General features: G+C 44.0%; 1 protein-coding gene across 4 annotated transcripts in view; it reads left to right on the top strand.

Moving 5' to 3' along the window:
* Positions 1-26,813, top strand: part of sxph (saxiphilin) — a 114,144-nt gene extending 87,331 nt beyond the window's left edge. For all 4 annotated transcript variants that reach the window (XM_068055617.1, XM_068055613.1, XM_068055615.1 and 1 more), the window contains exons 12-18: positions 1,899-1,955; positions 2,619-2,801; positions 12,494-12,656; positions 14,049-14,131; positions 17,231-17,415; positions 26,176-26,362; positions 26,464-26,813. In XM_068055617.1, the coding sequence (XP_067911718.1) occupies positions 1,899-1,955; positions 2,619-2,801; positions 12,494-12,656; positions 14,049-14,131; positions 17,231-17,415; positions 26,176-26,362; positions 26,464-26,507 (902 nt within the window). In that variant the 3' untranslated portion in view covers positions 26,508-26,813. The remainder of the gene's footprint in view (positions 1-1,898; positions 1,956-2,618; positions 2,802-12,493; positions 12,657-14,048; positions 14,132-17,230; positions 17,416-26,175; positions 26,363-26,463) is intronic.

The raw sequence follows: 26,813 nt of genomic DNA, 5'->3' as shown, positions 1-26,813 counted from the left end.
ATGTTGCAGGTTAGGTGCAGCACAAATGTCATATTCTTAGTCTATATTCCGGTAATGCATCTTTACTTGCAGATTCAGAAATATGACAGAAAAATTCCAATATAGAGGCACTGAATCCAAAGTGGATATTACTGCACTGCCTCAGATAAAGTAGTGACCTGGGTATCAGTATTATTTAAGAATGGGAGTTAAGAAAGCCAAGTGCATGTCATGGTGTGAATTCAGCTAATTACACTTACTTGCTCTTCTTGAGGCTGTAATAAATAGAATAAAAGCATAATACTACAGATGCTGGAAATCTGAAATAAAAACAGGAAGTACTGGAAATATTCAGCCGGTCTGGCAGCATCTGTGGAGAGAGAAGCAGAGTTAATGTTTCGGGTCTGTTCAGGAGTCAAACTGTTCCAGGTTTACTGGATAGTGCCTGAGTTGTACCATTCCAAGTACACTAGATAGCGATCAATTCATGCCATTACGTGTAGACTGGATAGTGCAGTTTCTAGTTAGATTTGCAACTCAAAACTTGAAGTTTGGACCATGAGCTCCCTGTCTGCCTCAACTGGTAAATTTACTGGCCAGTGTGGAACTCAGTCATATCGACCAGGATGCTCTCAGGTTCAATTCCCAGTCTCTGCCATTTTACAGCCGCAAGAATTTCAGTGGCTCTCTGTCTATGCAGAGCTCACTTAAGATGGTATTTGTCACAACACACTTGCCATATATGACCTGCGTTCACATGCACATGATGTCATTGATTTCAAACGCTGACCTGGGTTTGGAGAGGTAAATCAGCCAGGTGTTCCTCCACTGATGACTATTCACTTGATCCTACCTGGAAAGCATATGTGTGGGTGTGGGCTGAGGACAGGGTTGGGAATGCCTGCAAATATTCAATAACTAGTCTGACCCAGGAATAATAGCCACTTGTATGAAGTAATTGCAGGCTGCTGTGGAAATGTAAGAGCTGACCCCTTCAGGAGTTCCTGCTCATCCACTGACGACGCTCCTGACTCCTTCCACAATTCAGGTCACTTTAAATATTTTAGCCAGCTGGGTGAGAGGTAGGTGGAGAAATTAGAGAGGCCACGGGCTCTGGGATGGAGGGCAAAAATAACTGAAACCATCTGTTTCTTTCTTCTGCTAGTATCAGCAATACCATCAGTTGCACGCTTGAAATTGGCTATTGAATTGGGAAATTGGGCACGTGCCTTGCAGCCCGGGCTGTACTGTACCCCACCAAATCACAGGCATCCCCGGTATCCAGTGTTGCGAATGGTGGATGACATGTTTACCTAATTTACATTACATTATAACACCCCTGCCCAGGAGTATTATGGAGCCCATGCCTGAAAGTACAGGGCAAAGAGGGGTGAACCTTGGTGGATCTGGGTTCTGCCCCATATTCTGATCCTTCCCCCCGCCCCGAGTTAGTGTTGCCAATCCTCCAGTATTGCCCCGGAGTCTCCCATAATTAAACATTAATCTCAAGGACACTGCTGCAAGCAACGCAGGAGAAAAATCACGGGGGCATTAAAAAATATTGTTTTTCATTTTGGGGATGGGTAAAAAGCTGTTTGAGTGAGGCAGAACAGTTGGAGATGGGGATTCATGTGATGAAAGCTCCAGGAATGCATCTCGAGCGTGCAACCCTACCCCAGTGCACTGCAAAATTGCCATTTTACAGCCGCAAGAATTTCAGTGCCTCTCTGTCTATGCAGAGCTCACTTAAGATGGTATTTGTCACAAAACACTTGCCATATATGACCTGCGTTCACATGCACAGCACTTTCACATTACAGAATGCAGCGGTATTGTAAATCACATGTAAATCTTTCTGTTGGATGTACCTATTCTAAATGTTTTTTCCGGTAATGGTTAATAGGCATTCTGTGTTCCAGGTGAAAAATGTGCAACAGCCAATGGGAATAATGGAGAGGCTCACTTTGAGGCAGAAGGTATAGTGCTCGTAAATGCCTTCATGTATATGGAACAAAAGTAAAACACTGTGGATGCTGGAAATCTGAAACGAAAACAGAAAATGCTAGAATTACACAACAGGTCAGGCAGCAATCTGTGAAGAGAGAACTAAGAATTCCGGTGAAAGGTCATCAACCTGAAACATCAACTCTGTTTCTGTCTCCCCAGACACTGCCTGACCCTGCTGAGTGTTTACTTTATAGTGTTTTTTGTTTTTATTTAAAATTTAAGGATTTGGGTGTAATATGAAAACCCTCTGATTAAAATTAGGTCAGTTTGATGGGGGTTAGGAGGGGTGGTGGTGGTGGTGGGCCCTGCCTGATACAAGTCGCAGAAATCACAAAAGTACTTAATGATAGACTTGTCACTGAGGTGATTGCACTTTAACTAGATGCAAACAGTGAACTGCCAGAAATAGCAACACCACTTAATATGATTCAAGTGGCACCAATGTCATTGATCCCTATGGTGATGGAAAATGGTCAGCACCATTTGCTCGATAGAGGCGACTGCCAGTGATAATCGGGGACGGGGTTAATGGTGGGGACTGTATCATCTTAATCACATCAAACTGCCTGTGTACAATGAAGAGCTTTTTGAAGTTCCATTTACCCATGTGCTGCCATGTGATCCTGTTGCAGCGCTGCCTTCAGCCTACGCTGTTGCTGTGGTGAAAAAGGCTTCCCGGAGCGAGAACATATTTAATCTAGCAGGAAGGCGAAGCTGTCACAGCCACATGTACAGTCCAGCGGGGTGGCTCCTGTTAACAAAGTACACCATCAGATCTGATCAAAACAGCACCGACATCTGTAACGTCAACAAGGGTAAGAGCAGTGTGAGAGAGACAGGCTGAATATTGGAGTGATGTCTCTATCAGTACCAGCACAAACATGAGCCTTTCCTTGTGTTGCCAACTCACCAGGATTATCCTGGACTCTCCAGGAATTAGTGATTAATCACCAGGTCACTGCGGCGAGCATTTCCAGGAGAAAAGTCATAGGGGTTGCTGTGTGATTGCCTTTAAGAGTGATGTTTGTTTAAGATCTTAGTACGCTAATGAGCTAAGTGCCAGAACCAGAGAGCAGGTTATATTAGACTTGATTTTGTGTAATGTGACTGGATTAATTAATGACCTCAGAGTAAAGGCATCTCTGGCTAGCAGCGACTACAATGTGATTGAATTTTACATCCAGTTTGAAAGTGAGAAGAGTGGGTCCAAGACTAGTATTTTAAACTTAAATAAGGGCAATTCTGTGGGCATGAAAGCTGAGCTAGCTGAAGTGAACTGGGTTACTAGGCGAGGAGATAGATCAATAGAGATGCAGTGGCGGACATTTAAGGGGATATTTCAACTCAGAATAAGTATATTCCTACCATGGTTAACTAAAGAAGTTAAGGAAAGCATCAAATTTAAGGAAAAAGCATATAATTGTGCAAAGATGAGTGGCAGGTCAGATGTTCGGTCAGAATATGAAAAGCAGCAGAGAATGACTAAAAGGTTAATCAGAAGAAAGAAATTAGAGTATGAGAGGAAGCTAGCTAGAAGTGTAAAAACAGATAGAAAGAGTTTCTACAGGTATTTAAAAAGGAAAAGAGTAAGTAAAGTGAGTGTTGGTCTTCTAGAAGGTGAGAATGAGGAGTTAATAGTAGATAATAAAGAAATGGCGGATGAAATGAACAAATATTTTGCCTCTGTCTTCACTGTGGAAGATACAAAGAAACATTTCAGTAATAGCTGTAAATCAGAAGGTGGAAGGAAGAGAGGAACTTGGTGAAATTACAATCACCAGGGAAACAGTACAGAGCAAACTGATGGAGCTGCGGACTGACAAGTCCCCGGGTCCTGATGGGCTTCATCCTAGGGTCTTAAAAGAGGTAGTTAGTGAGGTAGTAGATGCGTTGGTGTTAATTTTTCAAAATTCACTGGATTCTGGAAAGGTTCCATCAGACTGGAAAGTTGCAAATATAACCCCTCTATTCAAGAAGGGATGGGTGGGGTGGGAGACAGAAAACAGGTAACTGTAGGCCAGTTAGCTTGACGTCTGTCATGGGGAAGGTGTTAGAATCGATCATTAAGGAGGCTATAGTCGGGCACTTAGAAAAAGTCAAGGTTACGCAAAATTGTCAGCATGGTTTAGTGAAAGGGAAATCATGTTCAACCGATTTATTGGAGTTCTTTGAAGGAGTAACATGCACTGTAGATAAAGGGGAGCCCGTTGACGTACTGTACTTGGATTTCCAGAAGGCATTTGACAAGGTGCCATATAAAAGGTTATTGCGCAAAGTAGGAGCTCATGGTATAGGGGGTAACATATTAGCATGGATAGAAGATTGGCTGGCTGACAGAAAACACAGACTATGCATGAATGGGTCCTTTTCTGATTGGCAGGATGTGACGAGTGGCGTCCCACAGGGGTCTGTGCTGGGGCCTCAACTTTTTACAATTTATATCAATGACTTGGATGAGGGGAGCGAAAGCTTGGTAGTTAAATTTGCAAATGACACAAAGATAGGTAGGAAAATATGTTGTGAAGAGGACATAAGGAGGTTGCAGATATAGATAGGTTGAGTGAGTGGGCAAAAATCTGGCAGAGGCAGTATAATCTGGGAAAATGCGAACTTGTTCACTTTGGCAGGAAGAATAAAAAAACAGTATTACTTAAATGGAGAACGACAGCAGAATTCCGAGGTGCAGAGGGATCTAGGTTCTACTGCGAGTCACAAAAAGTTAGTATGCAGGTACAGCGAGGTCATAAAGAAGGCTAATGGAATGCTATCCTTTATTACGAGAGGAATTGAAAATAAAAGTAAGGCTGTTATGCTTCAGTTATACAGGGCATTGGTGAGACCACATCTTCAATACTGTGTGCACTTTTGGTATCCTTATTTAAGGAAGGATGTAAATGCATTGGAGGCAGTTCAGAGGAGGTTTACTAGATTGATACCTGGAATGAGCGGGTTGTCTTATGAGGAAAGATTGAACAGACTGGGCTTATTTTCACTGGAGTTTGGAACAGTGAGGGGAGACTTGATTGAAGTTTATAAGATCCTGAACGGTCTTAACAAGGTGGATGTGGAAAGGATGTTTCCTCTTGTGGGTGAGTCCAGAACTAGGGGGCACTATTTAAAATTAGGGGTCACCCTTTTAGGACTGAGATGAGGAGAAATTTTTTTCTCTAAGAGGGTTGTGTGACTTTGGAACTCTTTGCCTCAGAAGGTGGTGGAGGCGGGGTCATAGAATATTTTTAAGGCGGAGGTAGATTCTTGTTAGGCAAGGGAATCAAAGGTTTTTGGAGTGGAGATGGAAGTGTGGAATTGGAGACACAAATGGATCAGCCATGATCTCATTGAATGGCAGAGCAGGCTCGAGGGGCCAAATGGCCTACTTCTGTTCCTAATTCGTATGTTCATAGATGCAGTCATGTGACTACATGCCAGTCTCATTCTGCTATTGTAACACAAAAAGGCAAGTCCTGTAAATAGTTAGCTCTGCACTGTATATACTTGTTAGCTGTTAATAAACCTGTTTGAGATCTTCAATCAACTAAACTCCAGGAATCTCATTTATGTTGCATCAGACAACATAAAAAGTTTCTCACTACATGGTGGCAGCTGTGGCGAGAAGACAAAGTCCAAGATTGAAGACTACAGGAAAACAGCGTTAAAAACTACCTACAAAAGAGAGAAAGTCAAAGGAAACACTGGCCGAAACAGTGTAAAGAAGAAAAAAAAATCACCTCCAGCTGTGGAAGACAGAGCTGAACGACAGGCTGCAAATCAATCACTGTGATTGGGTGAGTCAGTGTGCCATTGGTGCAGGAACCCCAGTTTAACAAAAAAAAGCTTTGAGGTGCTTACAAAGTTGATATTTCTTAAAGGCTCAGTAAAAGATAAAAACAGGGAAAACACGATCCCTATCTCAGGCTAAGTGATTGTTTACAAAAGCTCCCCCATGCTGATCAGGTCTGTGCCATTACAGGAGGCGTCCGGCAGCAAAACATGCGGCAATCCTCCATTCACACAGCTCGCAGCCAAAGCTATTAAAAAAACCCAATTAAATCACTCCTGCTTGAAGAGCTTTCATTCACTCAGCTGAAGTTTAAAAAAACTCATAAAACCACTCAGTTGTGAAGAATTGTCTATTGAACAGCTGCATAAACAAACTCTAGCAAAACAAGGACTTGAAATGCCTATTGCACAGCTGTATAAACAGACAGACAAGAGTACTGGAAGCTCGATAAACAGACACCTTGTTTCTGTCAATCAAACCAGCCAGTCTAAAGAACAGAGAATTTTTTATAAAGGGAAAGCAGTACAAAGTCACAGAACCATGACTTAAAGCAAGTTTTAAAGCAAAATAACAACAGGAACATGGATACCAATTTTCCCAGCATGAACTGGAAAGCGTTGGATATCCTATCCAAGTTCAAACTGTTACAACAAAGAATGCAATTGTGCTTTACAGTCCAAGTAATTGTAGAACCAGAAAAACAGGCTGTAAAAATAATGATAGCAATTGGAAATGAGGGATTACACAGAATCAATACCTCATGCATATCTAAAGAGGACCAGAAAGATCCCACAAAAATATGGAAGATCAACTCACATTAAGGGTGAATTTTAGAATTCATCGCCTAAAATTGATGTCCTACAGGCAACAGCCACAGGAATCAATAGACCAGTAGATGCCGTAGCAAGGGCAATGAGTGTGACTTTTCAGAAATTGAGCTGTCAGACCAAATAATGGAGCTGGTAATTGTATCAACACCCATTGAAGCGTTTCAGAAAGACCTCTTGGGGGAAAAAGAAAGGTCACAGCATTGAGGTACTGCTGGAAGATGGCAGGAAATATGAAGCCATTGTAGCTGGAGAACAGCACCTGCAAGCACTACGTGCAGCCAATAGTAGCAGAACGATAACCAGGATGAAAAGAGCAGGCAAGCAGTGTGGTAAGTGTGGTCTGTCCCACTAACGGCGAAATTGTCCTACACTTCGTGACCTGTGCAAAGCATGCGGTGCAAAAGGACACTGGGCCCACATATACAGGAATTCTGGCTCCAAAGACGCAGCCAGAAGTCACCGTTGGATGCAAACGAACAGACAACAGGGTAACAGCAGCAAGAAAAGTGGCAAAGACTGATGTAAACACAAACTGATACACGAAATCCACGACAAAACAGACCTGAGACAAGACTCAGACAGTAGCAGTTCTCAGACAGAAGACGAACAGGCATTCACATTGTGAACCTGACGCATCGTGTTGATAAGTCCAACAACTGGAAGCTTTCTCATGTGCCCAAAGAAAGCTGGCAAACAAACACTCAAGGTCAAGATTGACACCAGCGATAATGCAAATATCCTACCAGTCTGAATCCTCAAAGATATGTATCAAAGTCATTGGAGATCAATGATACAACTGACAACTGCCTAGCTGGCACATTAACAATGCAATGCAGCTATGGCAAGTCAGCATTGGATACCACAAACGTTCTACCTAGTAGACAAAAGCGGACCAGCAGTGGCAGGACTACCAGCGTGTAAGGACTTCAGCATCGTAACCATCCACGAGAGCATTGCCAAGGGAAAATCTCCAAGGACCAGAAGCCGCTCGCAAACTCTGACCAACATCAAATGGTGCAGTCTGGAAACCCAGAAACAGCACAAATATGCTGCGCATTCATTTCTGCTCTATTGAAAACCGCCAGCACCACTTCGAGCCAGAATGGACAGGTGTTTCCATGAGATCAATACTCAACCCCCAACAAGTCCTCGACTTTGAGCCCCAAGCCTTCAGACGCAGAGGATGAGGAGAAGCGAAGGACACACAATGCTCTCAAGAGGCAGAGGAGGAATGAGTTGAAGCATTGTCTATTGGCTCTTCGAGATGAGGTGCCGGAACTTTCCAAGAATGACAAGGCCCCAAAAGCAGTCATCTTGAGAAAAGCAACAGAGTATGTTAGCTGGCTGAAGGCAGAGCAACAGAAACTGAATGCAGAGAGGGAGAAACTTCAGAAAGAACAGCAACAGATGAGAAGCAAATTCCCTGAGCAAGAGTTGTTGAACCACCAAGACAATTTATGGACTTTTGAGCCTTTATATCTGTAAACTTCACAATCTCCATCCATGTGTAAATAATTTTGATGTTCTCTAATTTTAGATGTTTCTTACTTTTAGCATACGAGACTTATCTTTGGAAAGAAAGGGGATTTTATGTGATTGTCTTTAAGAGTGATGTCCCTTTAAGAGCTTAGTATGCTAATGAGCTAAGTGCCAGGATGCAGTCATGTGACTACATGCCAGTCTCACTCTGCTATTGTAACACCAAGAGGAAAATCCTATGAATAGTTAGCTCTGTACTGTATATACTTGTTAGCTGTTAATAAACCTGTTCTTCAATCAACTGAACTCCAACATCTCATTTATGTTGCATCAGACAACATAAAAAGCTTCTCATTACAGGGGTGTTAAAAACAATATTTTTAATTTTCTTTTTACAGTTTTATCAGTTATAAAAATATTGATGATAGGGCAGGGTAAAGGTTGTTTGACCATTAATTAAAAATCACCCAAATGGGTAACAAAGGGCAGGACATACCAGTTCGAATTGGGCTTTGGAACCCCGATGTTGGGATGAAATGGGAGTCCTGAGCTCGCACTTTCTGGCAGCCAGACCGGCTCAGCGATTTTACCAGAAGGAGTCTCCTAATTGGCTGCTTCCAGGATTGCTGTCCAATTAGGATGTGCAGGCGGGCTCCCGATGCTGCTGTTCCAATCAGAGGGCCGGCAGCTCTGATACCTCGGCAGCCCCACTGGGAGAGGTGGATGCTGCTGAGGCAGCTCAGGGATCGAGAGGGTGCCTGAACAGACGGGCCAAGTAGGCAGGCCCTTCCAGATGGACCAACTCAAATAGAGTTTTTCTGCTTTGAAAATGCATGAATTAACATGGTGTTGATCAAAATCTCACACTGAAGAGTGCCTGCAGAGTCTCATCGACAGGTTTGCGGCTGCCTGCAATGAATTTGGCCTAACCATCAGCCTCGAGAAAACGAATATCATGGGGCAGGACGTCAGAAATGCTCCATTCATCAATATGGGCAACCACGCTCTGGAAGTGGTTCAAGAGTTCACCTACCTAGGCTCAACTATCACCAGTAACCTGTCTCTAGATGCAGAAATCAACAAGCGCATGGGAAAGGCTTCCACTGCTATGTCCAGACTGGCCAAGAGAGTGTGGGAAAATGGCGCACTGACACGGAACACAAAAGTCCGAGTGTATCAAGCCTGTATCCTCAGTACCTTGCTCTATGGCAGCGAGGCCTGGACAACGTATGTCAGCCAAGAGCGACGTCTCAATTCATTCCATCTTCGCTGCCTCCGGAGAATACTTGGCATCAGGTGGCAGGACCGTATCTCCAACACAGAAGTCCTCGAGGCGGCCAACATCCCCAGCTTATACACACTACTGAGTCAGCGGCGCTTGAGATGGCTTGGCCATGTGAGCCGCATGGAAGATGGCAGGATCCCCAAAGACATATTGTACAGCGAGCTCGCCACTGGTATCAGACCCACCGGCCGTCCATGTCTCCGCTTTAAAGACGTCTGCAAACGCGACATGAAATCCTGTGACATTGATCACAAGTCGTGGGAGTCAGTTGCCAGTGTCCGCCAGAGCTGGCGGGCAGCCATAAAGGCGGGGCTAAAGTGTGGCGAGTCGAAGAGACTTAGTAGTTGGCAGGAAAAAAGACAGAGGTGCAAGGGGAGAGCCAACTGTGTAACAGCCCCGACAAACAAATTTCTCTGCAGCACCTGTGGAAGAGCCTGTCACTCTAGAATTGGCCTTTATAGCCACTCCAGGCGCTGCTTCACAAACCACTGACCACCTCCAGGCGCTTACCCATTGTCTCGCGAGATAAGGAGGCCAAAGAAAGATCAAAATAACTTGACAGACTTATTGTAACAATTTGTGCCAAGTATCTGATCTGGGCCATCTGTCAGGGCAAACAGACATCAAGGCCCCTCCCCAGAAAAATCAATGGATGAGTGTTCCCCCTCCCCACTTTACCCTCTTTCATTTGAGCTCATAGTTGCACTGGCACAGACCTAGAAGATAGGCCTGGCTTGCTCTGATGGAGAAAATGCATCTAAAGCGAAAGGACAGGCGAGAGGCACACTGAGGCCGCATGTCTAGTGCTATGGAATGGCAGGCAGGGGTTGGGAGATTTGTGCTGCTGCCCACGATCCTTCTTGCCACTGAATGGCTGATCCCAAGAAGTAACAGTGTCGGTGGAGAGATTATAACTAGTGTTCCCTCGAAGCTGCATGGCCATGCAGCAACCTGAAAGTTCCCACACAGGCTGCGCACAAGTTGGCCCTTTAAATTACTGCATGTGGGCAGCTGCACAAAAAAATTTAAAGGGGCCACGCACTTAAACAAAATTGCCCGTGCAGTCCAAAAAAAATTAGAGAATATGTTGGCACGGCAGGAGGGAAAAGCAGAGGGGAATTCATGATGGTGCTATTCTGGCCCATATGGTAAAAGCCTTGGTCATGGAGGTCTGAGGAGGTTAAAGTTGTACCTTTGACCAAGTTGAAATTTTCCCAGTTTGTACTGTAGCTAGAGAGCCTCACCTATTGGCTGTTCTGATGGGGACATTGCTCCACATTGTTACGACAGTGCTTCTATAACTTTTGTTACGTATATGTTTTTGAGGACTTGTATTTAAATTGTGGAGGTGGATTCATTGGAAGGCTGAAGATTTCATAGGAGCTGGACTTTGCTTTGTTGTTGACTGTTCATTGAAAGGACATTGGGATGTTGTTTGAAAACAACCTTGCTGGAAGTCATGTGCTTTAAGCAATAAACAACAGAAACCTGGTGACCTGGGAAGATGTTTACAGAGAAGTGAAAGGTCAAGATTTATAGGAGTCAGGAGGCTTGACTCTTGAGATATTGTTTTTGGTTTCGCTTTGGACAGTGTGTTGGAGTGTGAACTGTTTTGAAGACAGTTGGAGAAAACCAGCCAAGAGAGCAGCCACTATCAGCTCACCCTCTTCCATCTCTTTGAGAACTTCCTGAAAATCAAGTGTAAGAAATAGAGAAACTGATGCATTTCTCCTGAAAAGTGTGCCAGAAACCCGATACCGCATTTCTCCTGGAAAGCCTGCCAAACTGATCCTCAATGTCGTCTGGAAAGAACTGCTCTAGAAAGCTCCCAGTGACAGCCATCTACGTGTATTTGGGACGCCAGACCAAAAAGGGATAACTGACATCTTTCCATATCTTCTCTTTTTTCTTCAAGAATTAGAAAGTATTTGGCCACACAATTCTTTTTTGTCTTTTTTTTAAACAGACCTCAGCAGAGAGAATTTCTGTGTATTTTTCAGTGTGTGTGAGTTTGTGTGTGGGGAATTTAAAAAGGGAACTTTCATATTTCAATCTGTACGTTAATGCTTTGCTTCACTACTGGTTAAGTCCTGTTTTCTAATAAACTGGTAATTTTGTTGTTTATTAAAGAAACCTGGTTGGTGTATTTTATTCTGGGATAAAGGGTAGAGTATATGATTGACCGCCGGTAACTGGGTAAACATTTAAAAAAATATATGTTGTGACCTGTGGAGAAGTGGAACTAGAAAAAGACAGTGCACTCCCCCCACCTCGGTCGTAACAACATCAAACACTCAAATTTGGGTCATGACCAGTGCGTTCTACAGGCAACCCCCAAAAAATGTCTATACTCACTAAAATAAACACATTTTAAAACTGAAATGGAGCAGTGAAACTTCTGTAGAGAATACGTTAGAGAAAGTCATCATCCTTGTGAACTCCGCAGATGCTCTCCCTAAGTGAGTTTCCACTTTTTCCCTTCCTCTTCTGAAAATGCTAAATTAAGTTGGAGTAGTGTCGCCATCCCTCCAGGATTATCCTGGAATCTCCAGGACACTGCTGCAGGCAATCCAAGAGGAAAATCATAAGGACATTAAATTAATTGTGTGTTTTTTTCCACTGTTTTTGAACACTTTGTTCATAAAGTTATAGGAAATGGGAAAAAGATTGTTTGGGGCAAGGCCATTAGATACAGGAGGTAAAGTGATGAAATCTCCAGGAATGCATCCAACCAAAGTTGGAAACTCTAAGCTGGAGTTCCACAGGTTCTGGCTTCCCTCTGGTCTTTCACCCAAAGGCCCATTCTCTCTGATCAAGCCCAGGCAGTGGGATTTGGCAGGCTCTCAAATTGTTAGAGTCATCATAGTGAAACCTGATCCTGACATCCACACCCAGTTACTTCCAGTGGCAGAGGTGAGGGGTGTGACTGGATGAGACCAGAAGTGTGAGCACTGAATTTGACCTCCTTAGCTCTTGAGGTCACTCAGCACGCAGTGGGAACTGTGAAACATTTCTGCTACAGTCACCTGAACAATAGTAGACTTGGGGCATGAAGGTAACCTCATTTGAATAGAACTAACCGAACACTTGAACTTTGAACATTCAGTATTTTTTTCTCCCCATGATTTCTAGCGTACACAAGTTACTTCCGCAAAGGCTGTATGCCAGGAATGGATGGTAAAGGCAAACTTTGTAAAGTCTGCATTGGAAGGGAGCAAGCTTTGACAAAATCATTTAATCAGAGGTGTGCAGCAAACCATGATGAACTTTACTATGGCAATATGGGCGCTTTGCGGTAAGTATTAAGAAACATAAATGGATAAAGTTTGTATTATTTTATTGGTCTGCTGTGAAGCACATTGGGATGTCCTGAGATTGTGAAAGATGTTATATAAATGCAAATCTTTCTTTTCTCTTCTTTTCTATTCATTCATGTTAAGTAAATTACCGCTCAGCAGTAAGAGGCCCCCAGTCTGATGACCACTGGCCTCAGCAACCCAAGTTACGAGTGAGAAAAAGTTAACCAGAGTTACCAATCATGAACACTAAGAAACCTCCCCCCCCCCCACCCCCACCCCCGCCCCCGCCCCCAACTCTAAACCGTATGTGGAAAAGTGCTTCCTGATTTCCCCACTAAATGGCCCTTTTCTTATTTTGAGATTATGCCCCCTTGTTCTGGATTCCCCCATCAGTGGAAATAGTTTCTCTGCATCTACCCTATTGAACCCTTTTACCATTTTAAACACCTTGATTAGATCAATTTTCTAAACTCAAGGTAATACAAGCCTAATTAATGCAACTTGCCCTCATAGTTTAATACTCTTTCATTCTAGCTATTATTCTGGTGAACCTGTGCTGCATTCCCTCCAAGATCAATAAATTCTTCCTGAGCATCAATGCCCAGGATTGAATAGAGTACTCCAGCTGAGGTCTGAGCAAGGCCCTAAACAACTGAAGCATCATTTCCTCACTTTTATATTTCAAACCCAAACAGCATAGAACAACAAAAGAAAAAAGGGAATGTAGTGATGCCCACATCCCACGAAAGAATAAAGTTTAAAGCTATTTTAAAAACTGATGAAAGAAAACAGATTTGGTTGAGGAAAAATGTGTGTTTAGTACAGTGATTAAACAAGGTGGTTGGAAGAAGCCTTAAAAAAAAGGAATACTTTAGAATGGGGTGTGCAATCTATAGTTGTTTGTTACTCAGACGTCCTGGGAACTTGCACCACAGTCACAAGCAACTCAACCCTATTTGTGTTTATTTGGTCCATTTGAATTCCACAGGCCTATTGTCTCACTGGTGGAAAAATCTTAAATCAGAACACCAAGATCTGGTGCTAATTTCCACCAGGGGTCCGGCTTGAAGATGGGCGTTAAATTGTCCTGGAGCTCTGTCCGGTGCCGTCATGGGGCTTTCCAACCTCCTCCAGTCCCATGTACTGCACCTTGGTCCTTTAATGTGGCAACACCCAGAGTGGCCAGTGCACCTGGAACGAGATGCCTGGAATCGAAGCTGGTGATGTTACAAACTCATAGCACTGGTAATGACATGTGGGTCTAAACAGTCCAGTGGAATATTTGATCATTGGGCAGAAAAAATAGGGGTTAAAAAACTGTATTTGTAATACCAAAATTCAGAACAAAAATTATTGCTGTTGCTGTTACTGTTGTGCTGCTTTTCCAGGTGTTTAGTTGGGAATCCCAGTGGGAAAAGCTTTGGAGATGTTGCCTTCCTGGAGCACCACAACTTAATGGAAAACATAGAGAGTAAGTTTGTGACATTCTGATATAGACTGTGGCTAAAGAATATGTCCACTGTGAATTGGTTGGTAGTGGGTGAAGATTTCTGGTCCTGTATTCATGGTGTAGATAGATTTGCTGTTGGAGACTTAGAAAGCTTAGAGCTTTTTTTTATTCATTCATGGGATGTGAGTGTCTCTGGCAAGGCCAGCATTTATTTTTCATTCCTAATTCCTGTGAGGTGGTGGTGGTGATGAACTGCCTTCTTGAACTGCTGCAGTCCATGTGGTGTAGGTACACCCACAGTGCTGTTAGGAAGGGAGTTCTAGGATTTTGACCCAGCGACAGTGAATAAGTGGTGCTATAGTTCCAAGTCAGGAGCATGTGTGACTTGGAGCTGAACTTGCATGTGGTGCTGTTCCCAGGCATCAGCTGTCTCTGTCCTTCTGGGTGGTAAAGTTTATGAGTTTCGAAGGTGCTGTCAAAGGAGCCTTGGTGAGTTGCTGCAGTGTATCTTGTGTATGGTACACACTGCTGCCACTGTGCACTGGTGGTGGAGGGAGTGAATGTTTAAGGTGGTGGATGAGGTGCCAATCAAGCAGGTTGCTTTGTTCTGGATGGTATCGAGCTTCTTGAGTGTTGTTGGAGCTGCACTCATTCAGGCATCACACTCCTGATTTGCGCCTTGTAGATTGTGGACAGGCTGTGGGGAGTCAGGAGGTGGGTTATTCACTGAAGAATTCCCAGTCCCTGACCTGCTCTTGTAGCCACATTATCTATATAGGTGGTCCAGTTAAGTTTCTGCTTAATGATAACCCCCAGGATATTGAATTCAGCGATGGCAATGATATTGAATGTCAAGGGGAGATGGTTAGATTCTCTCTTGCCTGGTTCTTGTGTGGTGCAAATGTTACTTGCCACTTATCAGCCCAAGCCTGAATGTTATCCAGGTCTTGCTGCATGCAGGCATGGACTGCTTCAGTATCTGAGGAGTTGTGAGTGGGTCTGAACAGTATGAAATCAATCAGCAACCATCCCCACTTCTGACCTGATAATGGAGGGAAGGTGATGATTGGGTCTAGGGCACTCCCCTGCGGAACTCCTGTAGTGATGTCCTGGAGCTGAGATGATTGGCCTTCAACAACCACAATCATCTTCCTTCATGCCAGGTTTGACTCCAACCAGTGGAGAGCTTTCCCCCCAATTCCCATTGATTTCAATTCCAATATCACACTCGGTCAAATGCTACCTTGATGTCAAGGGCAGTCACTCTCACCTCATCTCTGGAATTCAGCTCTTTGTCCATATTTGGACCAAGGCTGTAATAATGTCTGGAGCTGAGTGACCCTGGCAGAACCCAAACTGAGCAATTGGTAAACACATTGTTTCTGAGTAAGTGCTGCTTGATAGCACTATTGACAACACCTTCCATCAATTTGCTGATTAAGAGTATAGATGGGGCGGTAATTGGCTGGTTTGGATTTGTCCCTGCTTTTGGTGTACAGGACATACCTGGGCAACTTTCCACATTTTTGAGCAGATGCTAGTATTGTAACTATACTGGAACAGCTAGGGAAGTCTTCAGCACTACAGGTGGGATGTTATCAGGGCCCATAGCCTTTGCTGTATCCAGTGTGTTCAGCTATTTCTTGATGTCACATGATGTGAATCAAATTGGCTGAAGACTGGCATCTATGATGCTTGGGACTTCAGGAGTAGGACAGGATGGCTGAAGGTGGATGCAAATGCTTCAGCCTTGTCTTTTGCAATGACTTGCTGGGCTGTACCATCATTGAGGGGTGGTTTTTGGAGCCTCTCACTCTGGTTAGTTGTTTAATTGTCCACAATCATTCACGGATGTATGTGGCAGGACTGCAGAGCTTGGGTCTGATCCATTGGTTGTGGGGTCACTTAGCTCTGTCCATGGCATGCTGCTCCCACTGTTTAGCATGCATGTAGTCCTGGGTTGTAGTTTCACCAAGTTGGCATCTCATTTTTAGATATGCCTTGTGCTACTCCTGGCATGTCCTCCTACACTCTTCATTAAACCAGAGTTGGTGCCTGGTTTGATGGTCATAGTAGAGTGGGGGATATGCTAAGCCATGAGGTTACAGATTGTGGTTGAATACAATTCTGCTGCTGCTGATGCATCATGGATGCCCAGTTTTGAGCTGCTAGATCTGTTCTCAATCTATGCCATTTATCACAGTTCTAGTGCCACACAACACGATAGAGGGTGTCCTCTGTGTGAAGATGGGACTTTGTCACCACAATGACTGTGCAGTGGTCACTCCTACCAATACTTCATGGACAGATGCATCTGCAATAGGTAGATTGGTGAGGATGAGGTCAAGTAAACTTTTCCCTTTCATTGGTTCTCTCACCAGCTTTCGCAGGTGCAGTCTGGCAGATATGTTCTTCCTCTGGCCAGCTCAGTCTGGACTGATGCTACCAAGCCACTTTTGGTGATGGGCAATGAAGTCCCCCATCCAGAGTACATTCTGTGCCCTTGCTACCCTCAGTGTTTCTTCCAAGTGATGTTCGACATGGAGGAGTCCTGATTCACCAGCTGAGGGAGGGCAGTTGGTGATAATCAGCAGGAGGTTTCCTTGCCCATATTCCATGTTTGACCCGATGCCATGAGACTTCATTGGGTCCAGAGTCAATGTTGAAGACTCCCTGGGCCACTCCCTCCTGACTGTATACCACTGTGCAGCCACCTCTGTTGGGTCTGCCTGCCGGTGGGACAGGACGTACCCAGGGATGGTGATGGAGGAGTCTGGAAATTTGGCTGTAAGGTATGATTTGGTGAGTATGACTGTCAGGCTGTTGCTTGACTAGACTGTGGGACAGCTCTCCCAACTTTGGAACAAGTCCCCAGATGTTATGAGGAGAACCTTGAAGGATCGACTGGTCAGGGTGTGCCTTTGTCATTTCCAGTGCCTAGGTCAATGCCAGGTGTTAAGGATGGCAGATTTCCTTCCCTGAAGGACATTAATGACATCCTATTTGAAGTGGACTAGTTAATGTGCCTGCTACAAAGGAATATTTTAAAGTCTCAGATTTCTAAAGGAAACCACGTATGTTGAAAGTGATCATGAGCTCCATTGACTGTTCCCTTTGTAGGTCTGGGCAGGAGCAAATGGGCCGATGGTTGGAGTGCTGATGACTTTGAGTTGCTGTGTCCAGGTGGTGAGCGTGCCCCAGTCACAGAGTGGGAGAAGTGCAACCTGGGCTCCATCCCTCCAAATATTGTGATGACCAGGTCTGTCATTGCCACCAAAATCTACGACTTCCTGATGAAATCCCAGGTCTGTGTTTGTTTGGTGGTGCATATTTCTGTCTCAGATCTTATGGTGTCATTGCTGGGAAGGACAGGAACAAGCTAGTGTGAAGAGTTGTTGAGAAGATTCAAAACTAATAGCTGAAGATGTCAAAGGGGCAGCACGGAGAGATGACTGGGCAATTCTGAATACTGGTGAGAGTGATGGTTCCTCTGGGGAATGCAGCCAGAGCCAAGGCAACGGCACCATGGCTGGCTCAGCTGTACAGGGGGCAGGAGAAAAATTGGGAAATAAAAAGTGGTCGGGGATTCAATTGTTAGGGGAACAGACAGGCATTTCTGTGGCTGCAGACATGAATCCAGGGTGGTATGTTGCCTCCCAGATGCCAGGGTGAAGAATGTAACTGAGCGGCTGCAGAGCACTTTGAGGGGGGACGGTGAACAGCCAACAGTTATGGTCCATATGGGTACCAACGACATAGGTAGAAAGAGGGAAGAGGTCCTGCAGGCAGAGTTTAGGGAGCTAGGAAAGTGGCAAGCAGGACCTCAAAGGTAGTAATCTCCGGATCACTCCCAGTACCACACGCTAGTGACGATAGAAATAGGAGGATAGAGCAGATCATAGATATCATAGAATCATAGAAGGTTTAAGGCACAGAAAGAGGCCACTTGTCCCATTGTGTCTGTGCTGGCCAAAAAACGATCCACCTATTCTAATCCCACCTACCAGCATTTGGTCCGTAGCCCTGCAGATTACGGCACATGAGGTGCATAACCAGACTCCTTTTGAATGAGTTGAGGGTCTCTGCCTCAACTACCCTTTCAGGCAGTGAGGTCCAGACCCCCACCAGCCCCTAGGTGAAAAAACATTTCCTCATCTCCCCTCCAATCTTTCTACCAATCACTTTCAATCTATGCCCCCTCGTCACTGACCTCTTTGCTAAGATGAATAGACCCTTCACCTCCACTCTATCCAGGCCCCTCACAATTTTGTACATTTTCAATCAGATCTCCCCTCAGCCTTCTCTGTTCCAAGGAGAACAACCCCAGCCTATCCAATCTTTCCTCAAAACTGCATTTTTCCAGTCCTGGCAACATCCTCGTAAATCTCCTCTGTACCCTTTCTAGTGCAATTACATCCTTTCTGTAATGAGGTGACCAGAACTGCACACGGTACTCAAGTTATGGCCTAACCAATGAGTTATACAGTTCCAGCATAACCTCCCTGCTCTTATTTTCTATACCTCGGCTAATAAAGGAAAATATGCCTTCTTAACCACCTTATCGACCTGTCCTGCTACCTTCAAGGATCTGTGGACATTCACTCCAAGGTCCCTCACTTTCTCTACAATTCTCAGTATTTTCCCATTAATCGTGTATTCCTTTGCCTTGTTTGACCTCCCCAAATGCATCACCTCACACTTCTCCAGGTTGAATTCCATTTGCCACTTTTCTGCCCATCTGACCAGACCATCAATATCTTCCTGCAGCCTACAGCTAACCTCCTCGCTATCTACCACACGGTCAATCTTTGTGTCATCTGCAAACTTCTTGATCATGCCCCCTACATTTACGTCCAAATTGTTAATATATACCACAAAAAGCAGGGGACCCAGCACTGAACCCTGCGGAATACCACTGGAAACAGCCCTCCAGTCGCTAAAACAGTCATCAACAATTACAATCAACAAAGGTTTTCTGCCACTGAGCCAATTTTGAATCCACATTGCTGCATTTCCTTGGATCCGGTGGGATTTTATGTTTTTAACTAGTCTGCCATTTGGGACCTAGCCAAAAGCCTTGCTGAAATCCATGTAGACCACATCAACTGCACTACCCTCATCTATCTTCCTTGTTACTTCTTCAAAAAATTCGATTAAGTTGGTCAAACAAGATCTTCCCTTAACAAATCCATGTTTACTATCCTTGATTAACCTGTGCCTTTCTAAGTGACAGTTTATCCTGTCTCTCAGAATTGATTCCAATAATTTGCCCACTACTGAGGTTAGACTGACTGGCCTGCAATTATTCAGTCTATCCTTCGTTCCCTTTTTAAACAGAGGTACATTGTTAGCAGTTCTCCAATCCTCCGGCACCTCACCTGTATCCAGTGAAGACTGGAAAATGATGGTCAGACCTTCTGCTATTTCCTCTCTTGCTTCTTTTAATAGCCTAGGATAAATTTCATCTGGCCCTCGTGATTTATCAACTTTCAAGGATGCTAATTCCATTAATACTTCCTCTCTCCCTATGTTTATCGCATCCAATACTTCAGATGAATGCGTTGCTGGAGAGATGGTTCAGGAGGTACGGCTTTAGGTTCCTGGGACATTGGGACCGGCTCTGGGTGAGATGGGACCTGAACAGAGCCGGGACCAATGTCCTTGTGGAGTGATTTGCTAGTGCTATTGGGGAGGTAGTGTGGGAACCAGGAGTGAATATTAGAGAGGAAAAACAAGGTGCAGATAATTGGGAGAGATGGGAAATAGTATGGTATTTGTTGGGGTCTGGGTAAGAGTGAATATAATAAGGTCTAAATTAGGTTTACTGTGCATGTATGTAAATGCGCAGAGTGTAGTCCATAAGGTTGGTGAGCTGCAGGCACAAATAGTCACGTGGGAATATGATGATGTGGCGATAACAGAGACTTGGCTCATAAAAGGCAGGACTGGGTACTAAATATTCCTGGATTCAAGGTGTACAGGAAAGATAAGTGTGGAAAGAAAGGAGGTGGGGTAGCAGTACTGATTAAGGAGAGAACATTATGGTGGTAGAGAGAGAGAATGTCCTGAGGGGTTAAGGGCACAATCTATTTGGTTAAAGCTAAGAAACAATAGAGGTACCATTACACTACTGGATGTATTCTATAGGTCACCAACTAGTGGGAAAGGTATAGAGAAACAAATTTGCAAGGAAATTACAGAGAGGTGCAAGAACTATAGAGTAGTTATAATGGGGGTTTAATTATCCTAATTATAGACTGGGTTAGAAATAGTGCAAAGGACAGAAAGGGGGAAGAGTTTATGAAGTGTGTTCAGGAAATATTTCTAGATCAGTATGTTTCTGGCTCAACCAGGAAGGAAGCATTGCTAGATCTGGTTCTGGGGAATGATTTGAGTCAAGTGGATCAGGTGTCAGTTGGGGAATATTTAAGAGAAAGTGATCATAGTATCGTGAGGTTTAGGTTAGCTATGCAACAGGACAAGGAGAAATCCAGAGTCGGGGGCGAGCCGTATTCAATGGGGTGAGAACAGATCTGGCCCAGATAAAAAATACTGCAGATGCTGGAAATCTGAAATAAAAACAGTAAGTGCTGGAAATACTCTGCAGATCTGTCAGCATCTGCAGAGAGAGAAACAGAGTTAACATTTCAGGTCGATGACCTTTCATCAGAACTGTTCTGCTGAAAGGTATTTGATCTGAAATCTTAACTCTGTTTCTCTCTCTGCAGATGCTGCCAGATCTGCTGAGTATTTCCAGCACTTTCTGTTTTTTTGTATTTCTGGCCCAGGTAAATTGGAATCAAAGATAGGCAGGCAAATCTGTAACGGAACAAAGGGCTGCCTTTAAAGAGCTGATAGTTCGGGTACAGTCGATTTACATTCGCATGAGGGGGAAAGGTAGGACAAATAAATCCAGAACTCCCTGGATGACGATAGTGATAAAGAGTAAGATAAAGTAGAAAAATGGTGCATATGATAGATGTCCTGTGGACAATACAAGTGAGAACCAGGCTGAATATAGAAAGTTCGGAGTGGAAGTAAAAAAGAAATAACAGCTGCAAAGAGAGAGTATGAGAAGAGACTGGCAGCTAACATGAAAGGAAATCCAAATATTTTCTATGGGCATATAAATAGTAAAAGGGTGATAAAAGGAGGAGTGGGGCCAATTAGGGACCAAAAAGGGGATTTATGCCTGGAGGCAGGGGGCATGGCTGAGAGACTAAATAAGTACTTTGCATCTGTCTTTACCAAGGAAAAAGATGCAGCCAAAAACATAGTGAAAGAGAAGTTATTTGAGACATTGGATGGGCTTAAAATTGATAAAGAGGCAGTATTAGAAAGGCTGGCTGTGCTTATAGTTAATAAGTCACCAGGGTCAGAAGAGATGCATCCAAGGTTACTGAGGGAAGTAAGAGTGGAAATTGCGGAGGCACTGGCCATAATCTTCCAATCCTCTTTGCATACAGGAGCAGTGCCAGAGAACTGGAGAATTGCAAATGTTACAACCTTGTTCAAAAAAGGGTGCAAGGATAAACCTAGCAGCCATTTAACCTCGGTGGTGGGAAAGCTTTTGGAAATGATTAGAAAAATGTGGATTAATTAAGGAAAGCCAGCACAGATTTGCTAAGAGCAAATCATGTTTGACGAGGTAACAGAGAGGGTTGATGAGGGTCATGTGGTTGATGTGTTGTACATGGACTTCCAAAATACCATGATAAAATACCACATAACAGGCTTTTCAGAAAAGTTAAAGTCCATGAAATAAAATGGACAGTAGCAGCAGGGATACAAAGTTAGCTGAGTGACAGGAAACAGAGAGTAGTGGTGAATGGTTGTTTTTCAGACTGGAGGAAGATATATGGGGTGGGGGGGGTGGGGGGGGGGGGGGGGGGGGGGGGGTTCCCCAGGGGTCAGTGTTAGGATCACTGCTTTTCTTCATTTATATTAATGACCTGTACTTTAATGTTCAGGGCACAATTTCAAAATTTGCAAATGGCACAGAATTTGAAAGTATTGTGAACTGTGAAGAGGATAGTGATAAACTTCAAGAGGACATAGACAGGCTGGTGGGATGGGTGGACAAGTGGCAGATGAAATTTAATGCAGAGAAGTGTGAAGTATTCATTTTGGTAGGAAAAATGAGGAGAGGTAATAAAGGATACAATTCTAAAGGGGGTGCAAGAGCAGAGGGACCTGGGGGTGTATGTGCCCAAATCATTGAAGGTGGCAGGGCAGGTTGAAAAAGTGGTTAATAAAGCATACAGGATCCTGGGCTTTATAAATAGGGGCAGAGAGTATAGAAGCAAGGAAGTTACGATGAACCTGTATAAAAAACTGGTTTGGCCTCAGCTGCAGTATTGTGTCTAATTCTGGGCACCACACTTTAGGAAGGATGTAAAGGCATTAGAGAGAGTACAGAAAAGATTCACGAGAGTGGTTCCAAGGAACAGGAACTTCAGATACATGGATAGATTGGAGAGGCTGGGTCTGTTCTTCTTGGGGAAAAGATTAAGAAGAGATTTGATAGAGGTGTTCAAAATCATGATAGGTCTGGACGGAGTAGATAGGGAGAAACTGTTCCCAGTAGCGGAGGTGTCGAGAACTAGAGGATACTGATTTAAGGTGATTGCCTCTTCAGCAACAGCGACATGAGGAAAAACTGTTTTACGCAGCGAGTGGTTAGGAACAGGATTGCCCTGCCTGAGTGTGCGGTGGAGGCAGATTCAATTGTGACTTTCAAAAGAGAATTGAATAATTATCTGAAACAAAAAAATTTGCAGGGCTACAGGGGAAAAGGGGGAGGGATTAGGTGAGTTGCTCTTGCAGAGAGCCGGCACAGACATGACGGGCTGAATGGCCTCCTTCTGTGCTGTAGCCATTCTATGATTCAATGACAACTATGGAGAGGAGACATGTTACCCAGTGACAGTGTTGGGATAATAACACACTTAGTTACACCTTACTGCACTTCATTCCTTGATTTCCAGGTGCCGACTTCAACATCTAAGCCAAGAGGAGGCGCTGAGCTGAAGTAAGGCGCTTCCTCTCTTTTCCCCACCCCCCAGCCCCACTAGGAGGGAACCTTGGTTGCACTTACATTACATTGACCTCGATGCCTGGCTTAGCTAACCGTCTTAAAAAAGTTTGCTTGCTCTCCACCTTGGATTGGAAGTTGTTAAAGACAGCACATGGGACCGAATGAGAACAAGAGTTCTGTTTAGTGTGAAGTCAAATTCTAATTGTTAGCTCATCCTCAGTCACGATGCTGCTGCCAGGGACAGTACCTTCATATATAGATGGCACAAGTATCTCCAAAGACAGTAAGACACTTCCAAAGGCAAAGATAAATGGTGGCCCCAGCAACACTAGTCTTCATTTTCCTGGCTGAAGCTGAGCTGATCTCTCCAGCTGCCCAGAGAAGCTGAAGAGCAGGTTTTCATTGCTGACGTTTATGGACAATCACCTATCATGGGTCATAGAGTGATACAGTACTGAAACAGGCCCTTCGGCCCACCGAGTCTGTGCTGACCAACAACCACCCATTTATACTAATCCTACCTTTAATCCCATATTCCCTACCACCTACCTACACTAGGGGCAATTTACAATAGCCAATTTACCTATCAACCTGCAAGTCTTTGGCAGGAAACCGGAGCACCCGGCAGAAACCCACACAGTCATGGGCAGAACTTGCAAACTCCGCATAGGCAGTACCCAGAACTGAACCTGGGTCGCTGGAGCTGTGAGGCTGCGGTGCTAACCACTGCGCCACTGGTTGTGACTTTGAAATCCACACTACATCATAATATAGGAGTGCTGCCTTGTCGAAGTCTCAATAAGCATTGTTAAACTGAGGTCCCGTCTGCCCATTCAGTCGAATGTTAAAACAGTGATAGACAGTAGACTTGAAGAATGAGAAACTTGTTCATGCAAACCTATCTTCATTTGTATTCACTAGGCTCCTGTGGAGCAGTGTAGTATGTCCAGATCATTCTGTGCTCCTTGGTAAGCAAGGTAAGTTGGATGTATCTGCCTGCCATTTGACTCCATGGCAGATTTTGTATCCTGATACCTTAGCCAGGTGGGTCTACGGCACTTGAAAAAGCAATATTTATAATTGACCAGGTACCCTGGCTCATTAATACCATAAAGGGAAAGCTGTCCCTGGCTAGGCAAGCAGCAACCAGATCACCAGTGCTCTGTGCATGGTCACAGCTGGCGAAACTCCAACAGTAATTCTTAATACCCTTGCAGTACCTAAACATTGGCTTTTGCCATCCTGCAGTGAAGCTCTCGGAGCCCCATGAGGAAGAAATGTGCACTCCATATTGGGCAAACAGATAGGTAAGTTGTGAAGAGGACATAAGGAGGCTACAAAGGGACAGAGATAGGTTAAGTGGGTGGGCAAAGATCTGGCAAATGGAGTATAATGTGGGAAAATGTGAAATTATCCATTTTGGCAGGAAGAATAAAAAAGAAGTATATTATCTAAATGGTGAGAGATTGTAGAGCTCTGAGGTGCAGAGGGATCTGGGTGTCCTAATGCATGAATCGCAAAAGGTTAGTATGCAGGTACAGCAAATAATTAGGAAAGCTAATAGAATGTTATTGTTTATTGTGAGGGAATTGAATACAAAAGTAGGGAGGTTATGCTTCAGTTATCCAAGGCATTGGTGAGACCACATCTGGAGTACTGTGTACAGTATTGATCTCCTTATTTAAGGAAGGATGTAAATGCTTTGGAAGCAGTTCAGAGGAGGTTTATTAGACTAATACCTGGAATGGGTGAGTTGTCTTATGAGGAACAATTGGACAGGCTAAGCTTGTATTGGAATTTAGAAGTGTAAGAGGCGACATGATTGAAACATATAAGATCCTGAGGGGTCTTGACAGGGTGGATCTGGAAAGGATGTTTACCCTTGTGGGAGAATCTAGAACTAGGGAACACTATTTCAAAATAAGGGGTCGCCCATTTAATACACAGATGAGGAGAAATTTTTTCTCTCAGAGGGTCGTGAGTCTTTGGAACTCTCTTCCTCAAAAGGCGGTGGAAGCAGAGTCTTTGAATATTTTTAAGGCAGAGGTAGATAGATTCTTGATAAGCAAGGGGGTGAAAGGTTATTGGGGGTAGGTGGGAATGTGAAGTTGAGGTTCCAATCAGATCAGCCATGATCTTATTGAATGGCGGAGCAGGCTCGAGGGGCTGAGTTGCCTACTCCTGCTCCTAATTCATATGCTTGTATGTAACTCTTCCGAGACGGATTTGTCAGTAACTTGGCTTAGCGATCGGGCGATGGGTTCATGTGTGCATATCCAACTGACCAAACCAAAATCTTGATCATTTGGTAAAGAAGGGAGCAGATGCACAGTAGTGAGATTAACATGTTTACTACATTAACACCAGTGTGTTTAGGCTCTTTGGTCATCACCGTCACCTCTTGGTTAGTAAATTAGCTGATCATCCATCTATTATAGGACCCGCCTGATTACATTTCCATTGGATGGTCTGCCGTGTTCTGTTACCTCTCAGGTGGTGAGATAAATTTACAATTTATAATATTACATTTTATTCTTCAGCCTCTGGCAAGTATTTGCATTACATTTATTTTTATAGGTTTCTTAAAATCTCAGTGAAATTCCTGTGGAGGTATAGTGAGTCAGAGAACATGACAGAGGGTGAAAGACATTAGTACTCCCTTTGTATTGTGCTGAACTGCCAGCCTAGACTTAGTCCTGAAATGAAGTTTAAACATGAGTTTCCAATTCAGAGGTGATAGGGCTACCACTGAGTGAAGTTAATTATAGTTATCCAGGTTTTAAGCTCATTGGCATTTGAGTCATGAGGTATCGTTAGGAAATCAGGGCCAGGATATTTCCCCAGTCGGGCACTTACGGAGATGATAGGTTTCAGACAAACGACGGGAAGCCAGTAGTAGCCTTGACTGTGAGTAACTCTGCTGCAATGTTTGGAAATTGTGGGTAGCATGCTGCCCCTAGTTTATTACCATACTAGTTCTTTCCCCCCCTTTGACGCACAGTTTAATGGTCTACTTCTCAATTAACAGGAATATTTTGGGGTTAGCTCCGACTCTGAATTTCAGCTTTTCCAGTCGGACAAATATGGAGAAAGGGACCTACTTTTCAAAGACTCCACAAAGTGTTTGACTCATGCGACTCACCTCAACTACAAGAACATCCTAGGTGCTGAATTCTTCAATCTAGCAGAATCCGTTTTCAGTTGCACAGATTCAGGTAATTCTCTCATCATTTTGTAATCATTAGAAGTGCATCAAACATAATACCAATGTCACCCAACAAGTCTTATCTAGATTTCTGTACTTATTGCTTGACAGAAATCCTTGAATTCTGCACTCAGGATGTCTGCAGCAACTTGTGAGTGCGACACTTCAACTGACTGACTCTCACACCCTGGCGACGTGAAGTGGCCCTGAGCTGAGTATAATTCTGGTCTTCACTGGGATTAGGTTGCTCCATACACAACTTTTAGGGGCAAGGTGCTTGGACAAATTCTTCTCTCCGTTGTGTTGCTGCAGTTGATAATTGTTTAAAATAGACGAGATACAGTCTGTGAGGTGATTTTGACATTGGCCAATAGTGTAACAAGAGTGTTATCGATTCGCGGCTTATTATACACCTCTTCCAATTTTAATTTCCAATGAAATATAAACAGAAAGTGTTGGAA

This window comes from Heterodontus francisci, chromosome 23 (genome assembly GCF_036365525.1).
Source record: "Heterodontus francisci isolate sHetFra1 chromosome 23, sHetFra1.hap1, whole genome shotgun sequence".
NCBI classification, from domain to species: Eukaryota; Metazoa; Chordata; class Chondrichthyes; order Heterodontiformes; family Heterodontidae; genus Heterodontus; species Heterodontus francisci.
This window is presented reverse-complemented; position numbering and strand designations above follow the sequence as displayed.